Genomic DNA, 25,053 nt, shown 5'->3' on the forward strand with positions numbered 1-25,053 from the left:
TGTTTGAAAACAAACTCATCAATCCAAACTAGAATCAGTATATACTTACAGGTCACACGCAGAACAATGATGACATCGATCAGGTTTTATTAGCTGGCATCTATCGCAGTATCTAATAGCTAAATGGAAGATTTCAAAGTCAAGATATGAAATGCGAAGCTTTAGAATCAGGACTTTAAAACTTACCTACTTCTCAGAACAGAATCTAGAAGAATTCAAAATGTAAATAGGGCAGTCATATTTCAAAGATAAATGGGTAGGGAGTAATGTGAGAACTCTCCAATAAAATCTATATGGTTTTATTGGCCACCCATCACCAGTACAGAGGTGCGAAAGTAAAAGGAAAGAAAACTATCTGTATAACTATTTACGGAAAGGTGAAACATGAACACAATCTAAACCAATGGTCCCCAACTTTTTTGGCACCATGGACTGGCAGTGGCAACGGCAGCAGGGGAGGGGGGGGGAAATGGTCTTGTGCATGCAACCAAATCCCGCTCATATGCAAATAAATAAAGCTTTGCATGCTTGTCTGCCGCTTGCCCAGTACTGGACTGCAGCCCAGGAGTGGTGGATTCCTGATCTGAATAATATCTGGAACAGTTCTCAATTTTGATCCCCCCCACCTTTATTGCCATATACCTTCCAGAGTCACAAAGAAATGACTCTGAGAGGGGCACCCGATAGATTTTATAAACAAACAAATACCAGGAACTTTGAGTTAACCACATGGAGTCTCTATGTGCGAATTGAGTGGCCATATAAATTAAACAAACAAACAAATACCATGCAAAACTTTCAAAATGAAAGTATCATTTCTCTCACATCTTAAACAGGGAGATACTACCATCCTTTATCACAAAGTACCAAAAATATATTTGCAAATAATGGATCCCTGGTACATTGTGAACCTGGATGAATGCTATAAATGCAGCTAGCAGAGGGGTTGTGCAACTCAGCCTGACTAAGGAACATTTTAGCAACGTTCACGTGATACAGATATTATTATTATTATTATTATTATTATTATTATTATTATTATTATTATTATTATTATTATTATACAATTGTATTAGTTTTGTATGCCGCCCACTCTCGGAAGACTCAGGGCTGCTTACAATAAAAAGGGAAGGGGGATATAAAAATAAAAACAACAGTTTAAAATTGCGACAACATTCATAACTTAGAATGGGGCTGTATAATTCAACAGCCCCAGGCCTGCCGGAACAGCCAGGTCTTAGTCCCTTTGCGGAAGGCCGGAAGGGTAGTAAGGGTCCGGATCTCAACGGGGAGATCGTTCCAGAGGGCCGGAGCAGCTACAGAGAAGGCCCTCCCCCGGGGGGGTCGCCAGCCGACATTGACCGGCCGATGGAATCCGGAGGATGCCTAACCTGTGTGATCTAATAGGTCTGTGGGAAGTAATTGGCAGGAGGCGGTCTCTCAGGTAGCCAGGTCCGATGCCACGTAGGGCTTTAAGATATCAGGAAGAATGATTGTTTTATTTTGGAAAATCTGTCTGTGGAGGTAGAAATAAAGATAACACATCTGGTGCAAGTCCAGGGAAGGCAACGCCAATGGCTTACCTCTTGAGGTTGTTGTCGTATAGACGGGCAGATCTTTAGCAGCTCTTCTTAGAATTTCCTGCTGAGATTCTGGTCTCTCTTCTTTTTCATATTGTTCCTTATCAGTTTTTGATAAGCCAAACTGCATAAAAGGAGAAAAGCAGGTTTGTTGCCTGCTAATTATATTTAGCATCTGCTAACTTATATTTAGATGATAGGTACAGAATTTTTATACATTATTAATTCCAAGAAATATCAATCCAAAATCAAAGAGCTGGCTAGTTTGTATCACCAAACAGATAATGTATATTATCCTAACCAAAAATCTATTTTCCCTTTCATCTCTTTAGTACTGTACAAACGTATCACCTACCACTCTACATTATTACTAGGTATATGACATCTGGTAATTATAAATGCATGTTAATTACATTATCTGTACTTCTGGAGGATTCAGCAATCGTGACTGTCACATAAAATGTGCAGTGATCAAGACAGATGGAAATTGCACTGTTCAAATTTATATAATGAACATTTGCGCTGGTTGGCTGGAAACAGGATTCTACTCATTAAACCCACACTTGCCCACAGGGATCAAGAATTGGACGATGAAGGCAATTCAGGAATGATGCAGTAATGAACCCCCTAAATAAAAGCATGAGACTGAAGCCCTGGAAAATCTCAATACTTTGCAAAGCCACACTGACAAGCTGAGCACTGTGCTTATATTTTAAGACAAGATGCCATAATGTGTAAAACATTTCAATTCAACAGGATGATAACATGGTCTATGCATTCCATAAAAAGTGACTGTACAATATTGTAGCTCTAATCTAAGAAGATGGCTAGCTTCAAAACAACTTTTGTATGTACCGTATTTTTCGGAGTATAAGATGCACCTTTTTCTCTCAAAAAAGAGGGTGAAAATCTGGGTGTGTCTTATACATTGAATACAGTATTTTTTGCCTCCCGAAATCCCGCCACTTTGCAAAAATGGACGTGCAGAGGCGTTGGGAGACTTGCAAAGTGCTCCTGGGGGCTAGGGAGGGCAGGGCGTTTTTGCTCATTTTTGCCTCCCCCCAGCCCCCAGGAGCACTCTACAAGCTTCCCAAAGCTGGGCATGCCCCCCCCCCTTTTTTTTTGCAAAAATACGAGGCGTGCAGAGGGTTTGGGAAGCCTGCAGAGTGCAAAACTTTTTTTAAAAAAATTACCTCTTCAAAATCATGGTGCGTCTTATACTCCGGTGCATCTTATAGTACGAAAAATATGGTACCTTTTAAAACCTTGTCATCTCCATAAATATCTCTTTAGTATTACCTATTTGTAAACAGGCTGAAACTGGATTTAGGATTTTCTTAAGTGCTACGGCAGATTCTAAGCTTTTAAAAATATGTAGTCACAAATTAAAAACAGGTGAAGCCTAATGAGATGCTGAATCCAATTCAAGGGCTGGTTTTGATTAATAAAAACTTATCTGCCTGATTCCTTGATATCTATGGCATTGTTGCCTCTGTTGCCTGCCCAGTGCAATCAATCCCAGAAATGATGGTTTGGACCTCTCCCCACTAAGGTGATAGAAGGGCAGTCTAGCTATTCATAAAAATTTGTCTATTTTTAAAATTTAAAATACTATCTAATACTTTACCATTGCTTTTCTACTTTCAAAAATGTACTGTGAAAACACACTTCAGGCTAACTTTTGAGAGTAAAAGAAAATAAACATATCCAGGCCTACAATTATAAAAGATCCAGATGATGTTTGACTCTAAATCAGGGTTGTCAAACTCATGTCATCACGGTGTTGTCACGTGACATATCAGGACCCCCCCCCTTTTGCTAAACCGGGCGTGGCCAGTATGTGACACATCTGGCCCATGAGCCAGGAGTTTGACAGCCCTACTCTAAATAGAAGAGCTATTTAGCAAAACAATTCAAACTAGAACTGCTGAATTATAATTGTCTAAGCCTGCATTTTGATTTACCATAGGGCATTGATAAAATAATTATTTTTAGGAAGGGTCATGTTTAATTTAAATTAGCAAAAGGAGTTCCTTAATGCATCTCTCTTTCTCTCTATGGATGTAATATGGATTAGAGCATTGATAATGATTTCATATTGACACTGTACATTTCTATAGAATTTGGACATTATTTGGGTGTCTTAAAATTAATAGTACTCCTAAATGAGAATGAAATTTGTTTTGAGCATAATTGTTAAAGTAAGAATGATTGTTAAAATGTACAGATTGTGAATTGGTTTATACCTATATTAAGACTATGAAACAGAACACAAAGGCCACCTATCTGAACGTTGTCTTACTAAGCTAGCTCATTCAAAAATAGGAAATTGTTCAAATTAAAGATATCTAAATTAAGATGTGGCATTGCGGTAATTTCAGAAAATAATTGTATGTTTTTCATTCACAACACTGCAATATAATTTATTAAATTGGAACAGAAAAACTAAACAGAAAGAAAACTTAACAAATCTTATTTTAAAGCAAACATTAGTATAACAAACAATTCAATAGTAAAAACTGCATAATTTTGCCAATGATAACATTTACCTCATTGGAGGGGGAGGCAGGAGATGTAAAAATAGTCTGCCAATAGGACCACGCAAACATAACAAATGACAGATGAAAAATCACAAGGTAGACAACTGCAATAAAAATAAAATACAAATAAAATTTCAGTGAAAACTGTTAAAAAGAGCAAAAACAATAACATGAAAAAGGGTTAGGGGATTAATGCAACATTTCCTTTGACCTATTTGCAAAATAAGTTTGAAAACATAATTGTAGACTATGAGATTGCACAGAACCCTGAGTAATAGTCAACAATAAATCAATAATAATAGGGTCATAAATAAAATAGATCAGTTCCAATGGAGTCAAATAACAATTGTAGGTAGCTGGCCAACAAAAATTAGAAGTGGATTCAAAATCTGGCTGGTAAACCAAAGTGTGAAATTATAGGTATGGATGTTGTTCTATCCTAAAAACCATTTCAATCACAAAAGGATGCTCCAAGCATATGGATTATTGCAATTTAATTGCTCTTACTTAATATCTGGAAGCAATAACTGGTTCACAATGCAGGGGCAAGTCAAGTTTTGAGCGTCTAGCAATTTCTCCAAATAATCGCACTTTCTAGATCCAATTCAAGATACTGATTATCATCTTTCAAGCTCCACAAGGCACAGACCAAGGTTAGTTGTGGGACTGCGTCTCTCTAATGGCATCTACGCTCCTACCTGTATTTCCCTGAAAATAAGACCGAGTCTTATTTTCAGGGAAACACAGGTAGGAGCGTAGAGACCATTATCTACCACCTCCTACCGTGTCTTATTTTCTTTTGGGCCCCAAAATAAGCACCAGGGCTTATTTTTGGGGTGTCTTATTTCCTCCTCCCTATTTATGTGAGGCCCATTTCTTCTGCTTGCTCACAGTGGGACAGGAGGCCCCGCACTGTGCCAGTCCCGCTGCCACAAGGCGGGGATGGAGTTGCCCCACATGCCATGCAGTGGCTTACCTCAGGGCCCCCATAGACAGGCTACCCATGCCTTGGCACCTGCCTCGCCTCACAGCTCTGGCACCAGCACACTGCCAGGCGTCCTGCTCTGTTGCGGCTGCAAGCAAGTGGAAGTGGGCTAGAGGTCACATGGGCTCCTGCTGCACACGTGCTGGTGCTGCCATAAAGCAACTGATGGGGCGTGGATGGTCTGGCTGTCCGGGGCTCTGAGGTAAGCTGGTGTGGGGCACAGCTCCATCTCCCCGCCTCACCTCGTGGCTGCAGCACTGTAACCAGACAGAATGGGCGCTGGTTGGCTGCGCAGGCTCACAAGTAAGGGTTATTTTGGGGGTAGGACTTATATTAAGCACATATGGAAAAACATGCTAGGGTTTATTATCAGGATAGGTCTTATTTTTGAAGAAACAGGGTACAAGGTTAGGTAGGTGAGCATGCTCCAGGGCTCCTTTCTTAAATGCTGCTACCTGATAGCTGCCCAAGCTCTTGGAGTAGCCACCCTCCTGAGATACAAGAGATCTCTTCTGTTTGAGTCTTTCACCTTGTTTACCCCCCTAACATTGGACTAGAGCAGTGATGGCGAACCTATGGCACACGTGCTACAGGTGGCACGTGGAACCATATTTGCTGGCACAACAACCCTTCCAGCGCACACGTGCACCCGGCCAGCTGATTTCTGGCTTTCCGGAGGACTGGGGAAGGCTGTTTTTGCCCTCCCCAGGTTTCAGGAAAGCCTCTGGAGCCTAGAGAGGGTGAAAATCAGGCCCAATGGGCCAACCAGAAGCTCGTTCCGGCTGTTTTTTGCCCTCCCCAGGCTCCGGAGGCTTTCCTGAAGCCTGGGGAGGGTGAAAACCAGCTCAACAGGCCAATCAGAAGTTTGTTCAAACTTCCAGTTGGCCCATTGGGCCTGTTTTTCAACTTCCTTGGGCTCTGAAGGCTTTCCTGGGGGGTGGGTGGGTGGGGGAGGTGGTTTTCACCCTCCCCAGGCTTCAGGAAAGCTTCTGGAGCCTGGAGGGTGAAATTTCCCCCTGTTGGGGGGGGGGTTCACACATGCATGCATGGGGGGGGGGTCATGCATGCATGCACAGGTGGGTGGGCAAGCATCCGCAACAGCGCGTGTACACACACAATTTTTTAGAAAAAAGGTTAGCCATCACTGGACTAGGGTGTGGGTTGAACTGGAAGGCTGTTTAGTATGGGGCCTGGAGGGAAAGACTACTTCTGATTTTAGCTGTGTTTTTATGGATCTTTGTGAGCTGCCTAGAGTCTTTATACAAGATAAGCAGCCAGATAAGCCAGCCTGATGGGGTTTGTTGTTTTCTAGCCAATTTATTTTAATCAGCCAATATTAATTCAATTATTTGGAGACCCTGATCTTTCCATGTTTTAAGAGTTATTGCATTTTTGCTTTTTGATTGTGTTATGTGGTTGTTTTTAATATGTGAGCTGCTCAGAGTTGCAAATATGAGATGTGTGGCTATACAAATTGAATACATTTGAATTAATAAAATCCAGCTTCAGCTTCAAAAGGTCATCCTCTATTTCACCTGAATAAGATCAGTCTGCCAAAATAATCTGGTACTCATAATTTATATCTTTCTTAGTTCTTAAATTATGCATATTTATAATAAGCAAATGTATAGTCCATGAGAAACTATTCTATCTTGATGTATTCATTCTTCTTATTTAACATCTGCATGGAGTCATGTGTTGTAAATATAATACTCATCTTTATATCTCAGCTATGGCCTAAACAGAAGATGCCGTTGAGAACTTGTCCCTATGTCCTGGAAGCTGTTACAGCCTAGAGACAAAACTGGCTTAAATTCAATCCCAGCAAGAAAGAGCAGTTTTGAGTGAGGAAGCTTTCCAGTTATAGAAAAATCCTATCTAAGTGACCCATTTTTAGATATATCAAGGACAACTGCAAATTTCCAACTGTGGCTTTATTGCATGCATGTTAATTGCTGTGTATGTTCCAATGACTATTGGGCTGGTTTAATTCCATAAAATCATGAAATCAAAAGACTGGAAGGGACCTAGGTCTTCTCGTCCAGGGGTCTCCAACCGTGGCAACTTTAAGACTCCCAGAATTCAGCAAAGCTGGCTGAGGAACTCTGGAGGTTGAAGTCCACAAGTCTTAAAGTTGCCAAGGTTGGTGACCCTTGTTCAGTGGTGGGTTGTAGGCGGTATGCCCCGGTACAGGCGTACCGGAGCCTGCCTGGAGCACCGGATACTGTTCCGGTATGGTGCTCCGGAGGCCCCCGTTTTTTAAGGCTTCCGTGCATGGCGCGTACAGCTCATACAGAACTCTCTACGGAGCAGCTGGAGCGTCGCAGAGGCTCGCAAAGGTGCTAAGATGCATGTGCATGTGTACCGGTTGGATCGGGATCCGGAACCCACCACTGCCCCTGTCTAGTCCAACCTCCTATTCATCCCAGACAAATGGTTGTCCAATCTTTAAAAAAAAAAAAAACCTTCAATGATGCAGCATCCACAGCTCTGGGAGGCAAACTGTTCCATTGATTAATCGTTCTCCCTTGTCAGGAAATTCTTCCTTATTTTCAATCTCTCATTGACAGCTTCACCTGTTGCTTCTTGTCCTGCCCTCAGGTGCTATTGGAGAATAAATCAATCCTCCCTTCTCTGTAATAGCCCTTCAAGTATTGGAAGACTGTCATCATGTCTCTCCAAGCCTTTTCTTCTTTAGGCTAAACATACTTAGTTCCCTTTGCTGTTCATCTTAGGATTTAGTCTTAAGATCCTTATCATCTTTTGTTGCCCTTCTCTGCACTCTTTCTAGGGCCTCAACATCTTTTTTGTACTGGATGAAGTATTCTAGATGTGGCCTCACTAGAGCAGCATACAACGGTACTATCACTTCCCGTGATCTTGGTGCTATCCTTCTGTTGATGCAGCCTAGAACTGCATTGGCTTTTTTTGGCAGTTGTAGCACATTGCTTACTCATATTTAACAGTGACCCATAAGGATAACTAGATCTCTCTCTCTCTCTCAGTTACTACTATTGAGCCAGGTACCGCCTACTCTATACCTATGTATTTGTTTATTCCTGTCTAGGTGCAGGGCCTTAACTTTTCCCACCACTGAACTGCATCTTGTTGGATAGGGCCCATGCTAAAGTCTGTCACGATTCTTCTGAATCTTTATCTTCCAAAATGTTGGCAATAAAGTAAATAAAGCAATAAAATAAGTAAACCAACCAGCAATATATGTCTTTTAGTAACAAGGGTTTATTAAAGATACTCTTTACCTTAGAGCTCATATGCATTACAGAACCTTGACTCTGAACTAATCATGTTCAGTAACTGAAAAGCAAATGGCTTAGCTAGAGCAGATCACATATGATTTTATAAATAGAGGGTTCATAAGCTTGCTTGCTCATAATACTTGCATGCATGCATGCATGCATGCATGCATGCATGCATATATATATATATATATATATATATATATATATATATATTTATTTATTTCAGCAATAGGAAAATACAAACAAATTCATTATTCTGAAAAAATACCCATGCTATCAGTGTTTTTGTTCCTTGTCCCAAATGCTTCTATAAGCTAAGCATAATTTACATAAAATAAGTAATATATCAGTAAACATTACAAAGTTTAAAAAATGTTATTATAAAAGCAAAAAGATATTATTTATTCCATGGAAGAAACTGTATTTAAGAATTTAAGAATATCAGAACATAACTGAATAAATAGCTGTGCTGATCAGCCAAGGTCCATCCTAGGCCAGTGTTTTTTCAATGCCAAACAGGTGCTTCTCACAGGTAGGATGGAGGCATGCTTTTGTTCACCTGCAGCTAGTATTAGAAGGCATGCTACTTCCAATCCAGAAGCAACCGTGAGTCGAGAAGGTTTGATAGATGTGTCCTCTTGTCAACTTATCTAAACTAAATCTGAGAAGCTAAAGCAAAATCTTTATGTCAATAGCTTCCAGTTCATTTACCATGTGCAGATTGCTAGTTTTTATTCTTTTGTACAGCTGCATTTTCTGAATAGGTTTATCAAGTTACATTGAAAAACGTAATGAAATGCCAATGACTACAATTGGCTTTATCTCTTAAATCCAGAAGTTGCTGTTTCAGTGATGGTTTGTAAACAACTGCAAATAGCCTTCAGGAATTGTGAAAGAAACGAAAAGAAAGAAAAGACCTTTTGTAACTAATTGATGAAGAGAGGGGAACTGTCGCAGAATACTGAATATTTTATGTTTTTGTCACAATCTCATACCAAATGAGTAATTGTTGACCTACTTTCCAAGCTCATAGAGAACAAAAGTTTAAGAAGAAATACCATTAAGCCTCAGTGCCTTTCAGAGGCATTAGGGGGATCTGTCTGCTCCAATGACATTATAGACACTGGATTTTTTTTTTTAGGGCATCCTTGAATACACACAATTTTATAAAACTATAAATATTACTTGAATAGAAACAATTGGCTGAAACAACTGGTTTTGAGGGTATAGATGATATTTTAACAATATTTTTTTTTAAAGCTGTTACCCGCCCAGAGCCATGAATCTGACATGGGCAGCCATATATTGTTTTGAAAAATGAACCAAGAGAATGAATGAATGAAAGAATATATACATGGAATCTGTCACATTTAATCGTTACCTTAAAATATTTGTGAGAAAGAACAAAGTACTTGAATTGAAATGCAGGAAAATAAAACCAAGCAATTATTGTTAAACTTAACAATTTCAAATACCCGAGTTCACTTGAAATATAATTTAATAGGGTGTGTGCAGGGGTGGATTCAGTCGGTTTGGGCGAACTGGTAGTTATGGCCAGCAGTTGGACCATCCACCGGCCCCAGTGCTATCCTGTCTTATACAATCACCCTGTTTTTGACGCAGCGCGCATGTGTGCAAGGTGCACACACATATTTTCGATTCTGGGCGAATTGGTTGTTAAATTATGTGAAGCCCACCTCTGGTGTGTGGCAGGTTGGAGGAGGCTAATGGAGTAGTAATTATAAATTAGTCAGGATCTGGATAGCTCCTAAAATCCATGCATTGTATAGTCATCTAAAATCCAAAGGACCGGGAGTTCAATTCCCAGTACAGGATTTGAACTGCACAGAGTAACATCTTGCTACCTGCATCTGAGGTGTTCTAAGAAAGGGTCAAATTGGTTGTGCGGTGACTCCTAATGGTCACTGTAACTGAAAACACCAGGTAGGATAAACTGTGTAAAGATAATGAAATTCCCTCCTGGGGATGAGCTGAAAATTATGTGATGCCCAGTACATGGAAGCATGACATAACAGCTGTATCTTTCTGCTTTGGGAGCTTAAGGAACGGTGGCCTGATTATACCATTCTAATTCAAGACAGCTTCTAAGTAATTCTCCCAAACCTCCTATTTTGGAATAGGTCAAGATGCTTTTTTAAATGGGCTATGTTAATCCTTTGGGATTCATTTAAGGCATTTACTTAGAGATCTTTTATTGGTATTGCCTTAGCAAAAAAGAGATTTTGAGATTTTAATCTTATACAGTTGGAAAAGATGATTAAAGATTCACATTTGCCTTATGCTAGAAATAAAGCCCCCCCCCCAATTCTATCATATTTATAGCAGCTAAAATTAAATTGGGGCTACCATTTTCAGAAAAATCTGAATATTTGATGCAATACTGTATTTTAATCAGATTTATGGGGAATCAAGGAAGAAAGCTGGAAAAGTATTGTTTCACTGATTGAAACAACACAATTTTATATCAGTTATGTATTGAATCTGAATCAATTATCTGTTTCATTATTTTTACACTTGGATATATATATATATATATATATATATATATATATATATATATATAACATATATATATGTTATATTTGTGCTGATAAATAAATAAAGGGAGACTAGTATAGATCTATTTCAAGCTATTTAGTTCTCATCAGCTAGCCATACCCTTACTGGGAATCGAGCCTGTGCTGTATTGCCTCTAAGGCAGATGTGTTAACCATTGAGCCACAGAGCTCGACTCCTTATCAGCCAGCCAGGGTGAAAGGTATTTATTTAGATTTTACAACCCCCGGTATGCCCAAATTTGGGAGGAAGATCACTACTTCCATTCTCTGTCCTTCGGCTCGTCACAAGAGACCATCCAGACAGAACCCAATTTTTTTTTTTACTGTTGCCTTTTTGTTACATTTGTTATATTTGTGCTGATAAATAAAGGGAGACTAGTATAGATCTATTTCAAGTTATTTAGCTCTCATCAGCTAGCCATACACTTACTGGGAATCGAGCCTGTTCTGTATTGCCTCTAAGGCAATGGTTAACACACACACACATATTTAGTGTCACAACCCCTATTTATCAGCACAAATACAACATACATACATATATATATATGCATGCATGCATGCATGCATGCATGCATACATACATACATACATACATACATACATACATACATACATATATATATATATATATATATATATATATATATATATATAATTGATTTTGTAAGAAGTTATAAGGACAATTCAATCAATGAAACTGAGGAAATCCCTGGATCTGATGGATTTGAATGGTTTAGAATATTTTAGATGTATCAGAAAACCTATATTGGTAGAGATTCACAATTAATCAATTAATCATACTATATTCCTTCTACTTTTATAAATTTCATTTTAGGTCTACATTATAGAAATATTTAAAAGCCTGAAAAAGAAATGTATAGGCAACTCTATCTTAACATGGATGCTAAAATATTAATTATAGCACTAGCTATGAGGCTATAGAAAATGAAATTGTGGATAATTCACCCATGTCAGTTGGTATTTATAAAAAGTAGACACACATTTGATAATACCTATTTGACAACTTATGTTCTAAAAATAAAACATGGAATAACACAATTGAAAGAGACCTTGGAGGTCTTCTAGTCCAATATCCTGCTCAAGCATAAATCCTATCAGACCATAAATTATCATGGCAGATAATTTAGAATAGGATTTTCTAACCGTTTGGGACACTGAAAACACATTTAATACAGTTCAGATAAGATTTGTAATAAGGAGATATGGATTTATGTAATCTTTTGTTCACTGGATTACAATTTCATATCTCCACCTGTTGCTAGGTAGAGATACCAAATTTAGTTTTTCTTAACCACCAACCAATTTTGTGGTATCCCAAGGAAGCCCCTAGTGTTCTTTAATCCTTAATTTTTTAAAAAATAAATTTTATTCATAAAGACTTTTTTGAAAAACAGTGCATTGTCAGGGTATACCATTTACAAATAAAAAAGATCAAAAAAGAAGAGTGGTGTTAAACATTGACATACAAGCTAATAACAATAATAAAGATATAGTAACAATAGTAATAATATAACCAAAAAGCTTTTAGCTAAGTTTCTTCTTACATTAATCCTTAATTTGTTGAAACTTTAGACAGTCTCAAGACATCAAGCATGTAAGGTATATGATAGTGCCGGGATGGCAAACCTGTGGCATGCGGAGCCATTTGTCAAGGCATGCGAGACGTTGCCCTGTCAACTGAAGTGACTTCCGAGCAAACTGGAAGTCACTTATGGTTTGATCGCAGAGTCCTTTTTAGTCCTCCGGAGGTTTCAGGGAAGCCTCCTGAAGCCTCCGGAGGGATTAAACCGACCCGCCGAGCAAACCGGAAGTGACTTCCGTTTTGCTCTTGGGTCGTTTTTTGCCTTCCAGAGGCTTCAGGAAAGCCTCCAGGAGCTCCCTGAAGCCTGCGGAGGGCCACGGAGGGGAGGGCAGGGGAGGCTGTTTTCGCCCTCCCCAGGATTCTATAAAGCCTCTGGAGCCTGGGGAGGGCAAAAAAAAGCATGGAAAAATGAGGGGGAGTGCCTCTCATGCGCGCATGCGCACTGGGGGTGTTGCACATTACATTATGGGTGCGGCACACCCTTGCACGACCCCCCTGTGCTTCCCCCTCTATGGCACACGAGCCAAAAAAGGTTCGCCATCGCTGTTATAGTGAATCTAAACCTGACAATGATATAAAGGCCAGAGTAAAATTAGGGTAATTTTGAAATATTATTATTGAAGTTATATAGGAATATATACTGTCAGACTACTAATTGGAAACAATTTAATGTGCTACAATTTTTATGATATAAGTAGACAAAGAATTAGAATTTATAATTTTTTTTCTGATTTTCTCATGACAAACTATTGGAAAAAAGAGATTCATTTTTCTAACTTTTATTCCAGATTCTGTAATTGCCAATTCAGACTATTTATCATAACAATTGCCTAGTCTATGCCTATTCCTATTAGGAATGATTAAATAAGGATTCCTTTTCTAGATACCCTTTGAGAAATTTACTTCACAAGAAGCCAAGGACTTAATTTCTTTAATAAGAACAAGGTTGCATTGTAGCGCTTAAATCTGTGACCAGAAAAATTTGAAGTATATTTTGGAGGAAGTCTCTTTTCTAGTGCTGAATGATATCAGCAAAGGTTTGATCATTCTTCCTTCCTTGGGTAGTAGAAAACTGATTGGCAGGCTAAGATGGGAACTGACTCATTATTTTGCTGCGACTTGTTATTTTTAAATCTCTCTCTCAAAGTTTAACACCACTGCTTTCATGCATCTTTTTTTTTTACTTTTTTCTCCCGTTACTATCTTTCCAGATCTTATTAGCTAAAGAACATGAGTAGTTGCTTTCATCTTTGATCTTGAGAAGACATTCCTTCTAGAATCATCCAGCCAACAAGTTCCTGACACTTAATTACAACTGAAGATCGTTTTTTATAAGAACAAATTACTTTATCTTTTAAACAGATGATCTTACAAGATTACACATGTCAAAAGGAAATTTCTAATTTCCTATTCTTCTCTAATTAAGCATCTGTTTCCTTCACCCTGCAGCCTTTCTCTATTTCCTAACATCATCTGTAACCGGCTTTCCCCTACCATTTTCCATAGAAAAAGCAAAGAACAAAGAATCCAGTCCCGTTATTTTGCCTTTTAAAGGCTGTTAAGAAAGGAGAGGCATTGCTGGGGAAAGCAGAACATTCTGGGGTGGAATTTGGAGGAAAAGAGTAAGAATATCTTTGAAATCTGTAGTTTAATATATATAATTGCTGATTTGAACCTCACAGGTGAAGTTGCAGCAATATTCTGTTTATAGAAAAAGACATGCAACTAATTCAAACATTTGGAAAATTATAATTTGTGCTGTTAGTTGTTTTTAATTATTTGTATCCCACCTTTATTATTTTGCCACTCAAGGTGGCAAAAATATATAACACACTTTCCAACTCCTGTTTTCCACACAACAACCCTGTGAGACGGGTTAATCTAAGACAGAGTGATTAGCCCAAAGTCACCTAATTTGCTTTCATGGCTAAGGCTGAACTTGAATTCATGGTCTCCTGCTTTCTAATTTGGTGCCTTAACCACTAGACCAAACTATTCTGGTGAATGTAGGTTAGAGGGCACACCAGTATTTATTGGATGGAAAATGGAAAGTACTCTGCATATTTTTTGAGATACTTTCTGGCTAGAATAAATTATTTTTGTTTATTTAGCTCAGCAATTCTTGTGGAATTAATTTAATTTGATGAACGGTAAGCTTATGCTGCTTCAGAAAACTGAGTAATTTTAGATTTTAGGCAAGAGTCAGCAATATTTCTGTTGCCAAGATCCCATTTTTTCAAAAGCTGAAGGCGTCAATCACATGATAGACAGGCCTGATGCTGGAATTACATTTTTTCTTTCTTTCCAAAACTCAAGCAATTAGTAATTTTGCAAGATAAACCTCAAATACTCTATAACTTGACATATGCACAGAAATAAAATGTTTTTACAAAGAAAGAATCATACCTTTTTCTCCAATTGAGGTAATGGTAACTGGAGGAAAAACAAAATGAGAGTCAATTTTAGAAATCAATAAATATTGATAAAACACATTAATAAAACACAACGTATTCAAACATATTAAGTTAATGGAAGAGAACGTGCATGTTGTCGTGCTCCAAAAAAACCCTATTTATTTACATAGGTAATAACAAAACACTTGAAGGGTGGTGCCCATTTTTCCCTGGGGAAATGAAGGAATTATATTGTTTGCCTTCCACTGGCAAACAATTCCGCATTTGTCTGTCCATAGCATGTATGCTTCTGACAAACAAACATGTTGAATCAGTAGTTCCTTCAATTGTGTTTATTTCATGCTTCCTTCAAGAGATGAAGATTAGGAAACTGAAATGATGAGAGTTATATAATGGCAGCAGACAAAAATTCAGGCGCAAAAATTCAGCCCCCATTTTAAATGATCACATCACAGCTACATCAACTAAAATGATAACAAATCTAAGACTTCCCCCACCTCCATCTTTCTTGGTGTGCAATAATCACTTATAATTTCCTCTTTAAAAACGTTCAATTTTTATTCCACTGATCAGCAAGTGTTCAAGGTGGCATAAACTACATTGCCTGCTCCAATTTTTCCACACAACCACCTTGGGGCTGAGAAAGAATAGTCTAAAGTCAACCACCAAGTTTTCCTGCCTGAGAATGGACTTGAAGCTGCATCTCGCTGGTACCCAGCATAGACCTTTAATCCTTGCACCAGACTATGGTTTTCAGATTCAGAATAACCTAATGTTTTAAGTGGATTTGAGATGTCGTGCTGTCTTTCTCTAAAAAAGTTTGAAGAGTTGAATTAAGCATGCAAGGTATATTAGGGCAAAATTATGAAAAAATGATATTCATATCTTTCATTTTTTTAAAAATCTGTGGGGAATCCCTCAGTGAATCATTATAAGATATTTTGAAAAATAATACAACAATGGGTTTGTAATCTGGTATTTACCAGTAATTGTATATATTTCTGTATAAGCCAATAAACCAACTCTTGAAGCAAAATACCCCCAAAAATACACCACCAGCAAATAAGCTGACTCTCAAAATTTTCATATGCCTTAATTTTTACAATTATCCTATCTGTGGGTGGTGTATTTTTCATGGTATTGTGGTTAAAAAATTTGAGCACTGGTTTAATTATAGGTGGTCTTATCTGTGAGTGTACTGTATGTGGATAATTTTAAAAAGTACTACTCATAATGCTTTTTATTATCAGAATTGGTGGTGCAGTGATTAGAATGCAGTATTGCAGGCTGATCCTGATTGCCTCAAGGTTTATCAGCCTTCCATCTTCTTGAGGTTGGTAAAATGAGGTCTCAGATTGTTGGGGGCAATATGCTGACTCTGTAAACCGCTTAGAAAGTGGTGTAAAGCACTATGAAGCAGTATGTAAGTTTAAGTGCTATTGCTATAATCATTAATTTTCTTTCCTTTAAATTTATCTGAATGGAAATAGGTAGAATGGCACTGAATAGAATCAACTTTACATTTGGGTACATAATGAAAATAACTGAAACATTAATTGATATGTTTAATATTTAGCCTTGAAATTAACACATATATTCAATAAGATGTTTAAATACAGCTAATTCCATTGTTGTATTATTTGCTTGATAGCTTAATCCCATCTATGGCTATTCAAAACTTAATATCTGCAAGCTCAGTGTAGCTTAGCTCCATTGGATATAGGAGCTCTTAAATAACATTTCCTTCTCAGATAATGATACCATCTTAGTTCAGCCTCAAAGAATACAATGGCATTTAAAAAGTACAATAGAAAAGTCTACATTAGAGCTAGTGTACTGTGAATAATAAAATATAATAATAGTAACACAAAATTTAATAAAGATTTTTATCCTGCCTTTATTACTTCATAAGTAACTCATAACAGATCTATAACCTCTTCTTCTCCTATTTTTTGCCACTGCAATAACCTTGTGAGCTGGATTAGACTAAAAGAGAAAGGTCACCCAACTATAACTTTGTTATTTGTGTGTGTTTGGGCCTGAAGCCACTTAGGTTTTTCAATATTTTGTGTCTGTATTATTATTTGTGTTTGTGTATGTGGGGTGTTTCCTGGCTATGAGCCACTAAAACTCTGTTAGATTGCAGCAGGATATCCATTTCACCTCACAAACACATTTTTAAGCCAAAGACAATATTAGCCAGAAGTTGTCATCTACTGGAACAGGGATCCTAAATGCAGTAAGTCACAATTTCACAGTTCCCTGATTTGCCAGTTTGGATAGCAATTGGCAGTATTTGTGGTCACATCTCTTTCCAAAATAACAGACCGTGGAATTTGAAGTAACAGTTCATGTACATATATGTTACATTGCTTCCGTATCAAAGGATGCAAATTATATATTTACATTCAACTGACAGCAAATGACAGATATGAATGGCAGCAACTTGTCCTTAATAAACATTCAGGAAAAACAATTCACCATGGTCTTTCCTTTTAATCCACCATTCTCCAACCGACCCCCATGATTGTGAAGAATCATATCTGGGGTCTTAACTTGCTCTCCTCAATAGCAGAGTTACCTTGTGGTAAGATGGGTGGCCAATAAATTCCATAAACAGATAAATAAATAAACAGGTGACATTTATCTTTGCAGTAGCATCAGATCCGAAAGGTGACTAAGTCATTATAACACAAAATACTATGTACACTATTTGAGAGGCAAAGCAGCCAAGTGACACCGTACAATGAAGAAAATGTCACCCCCATCTAGTATCTACCTGCACAGAGATAGGAATAAATCTCTCCTAGTGACAAAAAAATGCCTCTCCGGATATGATTGAAATGTTCACCACCACCAGCTCCAACCCACCTGATCAATAGTGAAGGATGCTGGCAATTGTATTTTAGCTGTTTCTGGAAAACTAAATGTTGATTAACACCTTGTCTAGAGCATTATGTTTGGCTCTTCCCTCTTGAAATGAGGGATAAAAATACAAATTGCTTAACAGATTTCAGTGAGGTTTACAAAGGAGGCTATCTTGAGGATTCTTTTATGATCCTTCAAATCCAACATGGACTGAAGCCAGCAATGCTATTGTGAAAACCTTGGCATCTTTTTTACCCACCCTGAATAATCTGTACTCCATGTGTTGGTACTAATAAGTTCTGACTTATTTTATAATAACAACTTATTTTGGAAATTCAAGCTATTGGCTGGCTCGCTGATTATTTCTAGGAATAATTAAAAGCATTCCAGGTTGGTCAGAAATCTGTCATTTTTACATCTCTTTCATTATGAGAGTTTCCCCCCCCCCTTTATAATATACATGTGTCCGTACATGTGTGTGTGTGTACTCAAATATATATGCCATTTATAGAAGGAAAGAATTTCTTTTGTCAGACTCTGACTTTATCTTATCTTACAATTTCAAGTTGAATGAGCTTGTTTGAGCAAACGATTGCTACTTGGAACTTGTTTTCAAATTAAGGTAAAGGTAAATGTTCCCCTCACACATATGTGCTAGTCGTTCTCAACTCTAGGGGGCGGTGCTCATTTCCGTTTCAAAGCTGAAGAGCCAGCACTGTCCAAAGACGTCTCTGTGGACATGTGGCCGGCATGACCAAACACCGTAGGTAACACTGTTACCTTCCCACCAAATGTAGTCCCTATTTTTCTACTTGCATTTTTATATGGTTTTGAACAGCTAGGTTGGCAGAAGCTGGAACAAGTAACTGGAGCTCACTCTGTTATGCGGTGCTAGGAATTTGAACCGCTGAACTGTCAACCTTTCTGATTGACACGGTCAGTGCCTTAGCCACTGCATTCCTGATATTTTAAAATTATGTAGGAATAATTTCTAGTATGATGCTGAGAGAAGGAGGATCACACAACTTCCCATAACATTCGCACATGCAAACTGAGCAGCATGCCACACAATACTTTAGGAACATTTGAAGAAACAAGTTTTCTATTTCAAAACACTTTTGGTCAGGATACATAGCAAACTGGACTCTTTAGTTCTAAATATGGATGAAGGCCCAGGGATTCCAAGCAGAAGAGTTTTGAGTAAGATTGTAAGAGTGTTTTATGATAAAGAGAATGACCGTTGGCTTACCTGAACGGTCGTTCTCTGGGCGTTGCGGGAGAGTCATGGGCTAAATTCAGTCTATTTGCCCAAGGACTGAGTTGATTTTCTTAGCCACGCCTCCTCTCCTCATTGAGGACCAACTCAAAAACAAAGGTGTTGGTCTGTGATGGACGTGTGCACGGTGTATACTCCGGATTTGTCAACAATGTCTTTGTTCCACGCAGCCTGATGCAATCTAGCAGAGAGGGAATAAACCCCAGGGCGGGTTGGACTCTCCTGCAATGGCCAGAAACGACCGTTCATGTAATCCAATGATTCTCCTGTGCACTGCTCGGAGAATCCAAGCATGGGACATACCCAAGCTATGAGGTCCCAGGGAAGACAGCAGGAATTCAAGGGTAGGGAGAAGTGAGAAGGCACTAGGATAGGGGTGTCAAACTGGCGGCCCGCGGGCCAGATGCATCACACACAAGCCACGCCCACCTCAACTCCATAAAGAGAGAAAAAAACAGCAATGTGACGCAGTAGGTTTCGCACCAGTGCACTAGGGAGATGGTAAATTGGGAGAACCATATGATATGATAACTGGTAGCACTGGAAAGAAAGAAGAAAGATGGATTAATATGCCCCAATTGTGTCCTATGTAACCTGTGAAATCCTCCCAAAGCTCCTGTAAGTTTTCCACCGCAGAGCCAAAAACAAATATTCCACGTTTTGCTTTTGCTGAATCACAGCTGATCTGGAATGACTCGCCAAAACTTCCAAAAGAAAAGCAGTCTGTTTGGGATTCAAAACCAAACAAAGGTTCTATTTTGTGCACATCTCTACCACTATGTTGTATGAAAATACACATCTTACAAATTATTGCTAACGAAAGAAAATGGAAAAATAATTATCAAAAAAAAATGCAATTGTGTAAAGCACTACAAAGTGTACTTTATATACTGTGAATATTGGGCTTATCCAGATAACCTGTGACCTGCCAGATTACTGTTTCCATAACTAAAGATAGAAACAGAATGATCACAGTTGGACAAAAAAGGGGGTGGCAGTGGGAACAACTTCCAGCTGGCTTCCCTATTGAGGTCCCTTGGAAAAGCTGCCAGGGAGCATTGGAAATTTCCCTTCCCTTTCCCCCTCCTCTAATTCCTGCTAGCTCCCCTATTTACATTGCTTGTGGGAAGCTTGCATGGACAAAGTCAGTGGGAAAGCCAACAGGAAGCTGCAAGGCCAAGGGAAGGTGTGAGGTGCTCAAGAGATGCTGTTAAAAGTCAGGGAGGGAACATGGCTGGGTGGTTTGGGTTGGAAAGGGTGCACACGAGGGAGCACGGCAAATGCTACACAGCAAATGCTACACAGGTTGGGGAGGGTGCATGTGGGCAGCATGGGTCAGAAAGAGTGCATGGGGATCTCAGGGATATGTGAGAGGTGTTTTCAATATAAAGCATTGTACTGAGCATAATCCTCTCTTGGCTGGGAAATACAATGTGGCTTCTAAGCAATCTGCACCTGGTTTTCAAGGTTCCTAATATATTGATCACTAGCTGCCTTCCTCAAGAAACCATTAACTTTCATAAACTGTATTTTGTGTCTGCTAAACGTGGAATTTCACCGAGCCTGAACAGGGAAACAATGATCAATGTTTAATCTTCTTACCAGGCAGGCTCAGAACAATTAGGATTGCATGAGCCCAAACTAAAGTCATTAGAAGAACATGAGCCTCTTCAGCTGATAAGGCGCTTTTTTCAAGTGGCTCCCATAATATACTGCGCAAGATACTGAATCATCTCCTCTTGACATAGCCAAATGAACCAGCACAGTATATTTGGAAAGCTGCCATGCCTAGAGTAAGCATTGCTGATTCAAGAATCTATCCACACTGATGCTTCCCCTTCCTCTGGCACTGCAAACATTACTGATTCACTTCCCAGAGAAAACCAATCAGTTAGTTACCTCCAGAGGTGGGTTCCTACCAATTTGGTCCGGTTCGGCCAAACAGGTAGATCGTTTAAATGCAAATGCGCATGTACGCAGATCACACATTTTTTTTACTACCGAACTGGTAGTAATGGTGGCTGGAACCCAGCCCTACCTCCCTTTCTACTCTTTTAGATGCTCTATAATGGACCTTCTTCTCCACTAACCTTTGCTACCATTTCCTAAGATGTGTAACACCCTCCTTCATTTGCTATCTTGACTTTAATTTTGTCCAGAATAATCAGAACAGGTATGTTCTTTTTCCCATCTTGAAAATGCTCCACTAATAGTGCACTTTTGCAATAATAAATATTTGGGATGGGAGAACGTCTATGGAGAATCTCAATCATCCAGATCATGGTTGTCCTAAAGGTGCTTTTCAAAAGACAATTGGACTTTGGGTTTTTTCCTTGAAAATGTTTTGCTTCTCATCCAAGAAGCTTTCTCAGATTCTGAAGAACTGAAGAAGCTTCTTGAATGAGAAGTGAAACATTTTCAAGGGAAAAAACTCCACGATAATACAATTGCCTTTTGAAAAGCTCCTTTAGTGCATTTGAGATGGGGCTTAATAAAAAGCACAAGGATATTTTACCATGATCCTAATTAGCTAAGTTAAAGAAGAAGCCTAAATTGGCCTAAAATTTCTTGTCCTAATTGCTGATCTCTAATCTATGTTATGCTGCCATCAAATGGAGCTATCTTTGGTAAAATGCAGCCACCTCCCTCCTGGGAATCCAGCCTACATTCCACCACACTTCCTCTATTTTATTTGCAGGATATGTTAGGGAAAGGGATTGGTCAATTTGTTTGGCTTCCATCGAACATTGCCACCTGGCAGGAAATTACTATTCTCCTTAATATGTGCTGGGAATGGGCAACACGCATATTTTTACAAAGGATTCTTTGGTTGCCCAAAGAAGAATGACTTTGGGAACAGGGACTGGAGATCTAATGTAGCCAACAGACGCTGGTATTATCCCAACCATCATATGACTGGGGTACTGGCCGAATGGCTCCTGTTGGCTTGAGGTGAATTCACTAACTTTACACCAGAACAGGTAGGAGTTGAGGACAAGGCAATAGAGAAAATTTAGTTTGTTTTAGTTTTATTTTATCTATACATTTTATTGTTAGTATACGGGATGCATTCTGAATCACTTACGGTCTCTCTCTGATTATGGTGGGGATAACTCCAGTAAACAAACAAATAAATAAAATCAGCACAACAGAAAAAAGGGCTCCAGTGCATGCAAAGAACTATGCTTCTGGCAAACTGGGGAAATACTAAAAGATTTAAATCTCTCATGGTTGTAGTGGTTGTCACTTAATGATCGCAACTGAATCCAAAATTTTGGTCTCAAGTCACTGTAATTAAGTGACAGAAACAGAGGTGAGTTTGTTCTGAATGTGTTTGACCGGAGACTTGTAAAAAACAGGAACTAGGAGAAAACAGATTTCACACTACAGGGCCAAAGAATTCAACCACAAGGTCTAATTAGGCAATCATGTGAGACACTGGAGGTTATTTAATGTGCTGTTTTGCTCAATTTTATATTTCTCAGCCTATTTGCTCAGATTGATTACAAAATATTAAGCACTAATATTAAAATGAAGATCACATTGCCGTGTGATTTGTTGTAATTAAACTCTTTCTAATCTGGGGTCTCCAATCTTGGCAACTATAGGAATTGTGGACTTCAACTTCCAGAATTCCCAGTTGGCTGGAAAATTCTGAGAAGTGAAGTCCACAAGTCTTAAAATTGCCAGGTTGGATACCCCTGTAATCCTTAGTTAGATGTTTGTATTTTTAAAAACTGCCTTTTTTATTACTTAAAAGTTTGGTTTGAAACCTCACCCCAAAAACTGCTGAGATCTAGTAATCTTGGGGAGGGGGGGGGAAACTGGAGCCAATTATATATAATTTTTTTCCTAAGCAAGCAACATTTCCTGCACTGCCCACTTCAAATTCCAGAGAACACATCTCCCTATTCAAGGAAGAGTGTTGGTGTTGTGTGACAATTGTATATAAGAAAGAGGGGACTAAATGAAATTCTTTTGTGTAAAGAGACAAATAGCTCACTTGCTTTAAAATTCAGAGACAGGGGATGTGAAAGGGATTTCCTATGAAAGGGATTGGCAGGTTGATGTAGATGTTGGTATAGACAATCCTGTTATGTCCCATATGTTAAAACCATTTCATTGGCAAAATGCTAAGCTATACTTAATCTATTATATACCATTCATGATAGTGTTCAAAATAAAGTACAGCAGTAATCACAAAACGTACTGTAGATCTTTAGTTATCTAGAGAAGAGGTGGAGAACTATGGCCTTTTTATGACGTGGACTTCAATTCCCAGAATTCCTCAGCCAGCATGGTTGGTTCAGGAATTCTGGGAACTGAAGTCCACAAGTCATAAAAGCGTCACAGTTCCCCACCCTTGATCTAGAGCAGGGGTTTGACCCTGGTGTGTGTGTGGCCAGGGGGCATGGCCAACTCAACATCACTCGTGTGGGGTGCCTATGATGGATCGAGCGCTCTGCCAGCAAAATGGAGCTCTGGAGGGCTGCGCGCCACCCCTTAAGCTCCGTTTTCACTAGAAGAGGGTCGCAGGACTCCGTCGCAGCTTAAAACAGAGCTCAGGAGGGCTGCATGTTTTCGCTGGCAGAGGCACCGTTGACTGGTCCTTCGCTGTTTCCAGGGTGGCCCTGCGGGCCTTGAGTTGATACTCCTGATCCAGAGGAATTCAGTTTAAATAAGACTTTATTAAATTTCAGCAAAATAAGAACCTATCTTGGGTCCCTGTTTTGGAAAGAATTCACATTAATCAATCTTTGTCTTGAATTAACAATCATAACAAAATGTCAAATACATATTATACATTGGAGAGAACCTGATCATGGTTCATGTCACATAAAAGGATTTCTGGCTGCCAGGAAATGAAAATAAAAAACCAAAAATAAGTTTCTCTTTTTATTAAAGGTCAGAATTTTTCTTCTTTGCTTAATCTCATGCATAAGTTTCAGAAGATGTGAAAATAAGTTTTTATCATTTTAAAGATCTCCAACAGAGCATCTGCATGGGGAAGGAAGAATCATGACTCCTTAATGAGAGGCTTGAAGACACAATGATACTCATGAACCTTATAATAGTGAAAAAGTATTTTTGCACAGCATGTTTACTGTCCCTGTCTGTTCGTTCAATTCATTCAATTCGGGTCAATAACATGGATGAGAGAAGGAGACAAATACACATATTTTAATCTCCTGAGATATGACTGCTAGGTAATATAACTGTTTTAATTCTATTAATTTTAAATCAACCATAAATTTCTGCATATAGAAGCTTGTCAACATCTATTCTTGACATGTGATGTGCTTAATGCAAGTTAATTAGCTGAACATGTTTTCATGTTGAGGATTCAGCTTCAAAATAAAGGACTGGACTAACTAACTTTCACCCTCCTTCCAAAATTAGCTTATACAAAACTAAAACTATTGTAGTAAACAGTGTCAATGTACACTGTGTAAAGCTTTTGTACATGTAGTGAAACATTAATTTCCACTCGTATATTTCATGCTACTGTACTTCCTTCTTTCTACTTAATTGCAACAAAATTTAATATTTGCAATATTGGTTACTCATATTTATCCGGGGCTATTCATATCTGTTCTTATATCTCTTTCTGTTGTCTTCCTTAGCACAAAATGCAATCCAGAAAACTTCATGAGGGCAAGGATAAGGATTGTTTTGTTTAAGAAGTTTTCTTTAGTACCATAAGCATACAGTGCTTTCTATGTAATAATAAGATTCACATCTTATGCATCTAATGTAGAATTTGTAATCAAAATAGTGGATAAATAAAAATAGTATCTACTCTGTACTCTTCTTATCCAATCCAGGCCAGTCTGAAGTCTTTTCAGTAAAAATCAAGTCAATCAATCTTGACCAACCATATGCTAGTTTCCTGAGGTTAATGGAATACAATTTATACAGCCAAGAATGGAACCACATCTTACTGAAAT

General features: G+C 38.5%; 1 protein-coding gene across 2 annotated transcripts in view; it reads right to left on the reverse strand.

Moving 5' to 3' along the window:
• ZDHHC20 (zinc finger DHHC-type palmitoyltransferase 20) overlaps positions 1–25,053 on the reverse strand; it is a 53,478-nt gene that overhangs the window by 23,163 nt on the left and 5,262 nt on the right. For both annotated transcript variants that reach the window (XM_032219749.1, XM_032219748.1), the window contains exons 2-5: positions 14,954–14,980; positions 4,130–4,224; positions 1,584–1,704; positions 50–119 (exon numbers count right to left, since the gene is read on the reverse strand). In XM_032219749.1, coding sequence (XP_032075640.1) covers positions 50–119; positions 1,584–1,704; positions 4,130–4,224; positions 14,954–14,980 — 313 coding nt within the window. The remainder of the gene's footprint in view (positions 1–49; positions 120–1,583; positions 1,705–4,129; positions 4,225–14,953; positions 14,981–25,053) is intronic.

The sequence above is a fragment of the Thamnophis elegans genome, chromosome 6 (genome assembly GCF_009769535.1).
Source record: "Thamnophis elegans isolate rThaEle1 chromosome 6, rThaEle1.pri, whole genome shotgun sequence".
In the NCBI taxonomy this organism is placed as follows: domain Eukaryota; kingdom Metazoa; phylum Chordata; class Lepidosauria; order Squamata; family Colubridae; genus Thamnophis; species Thamnophis elegans.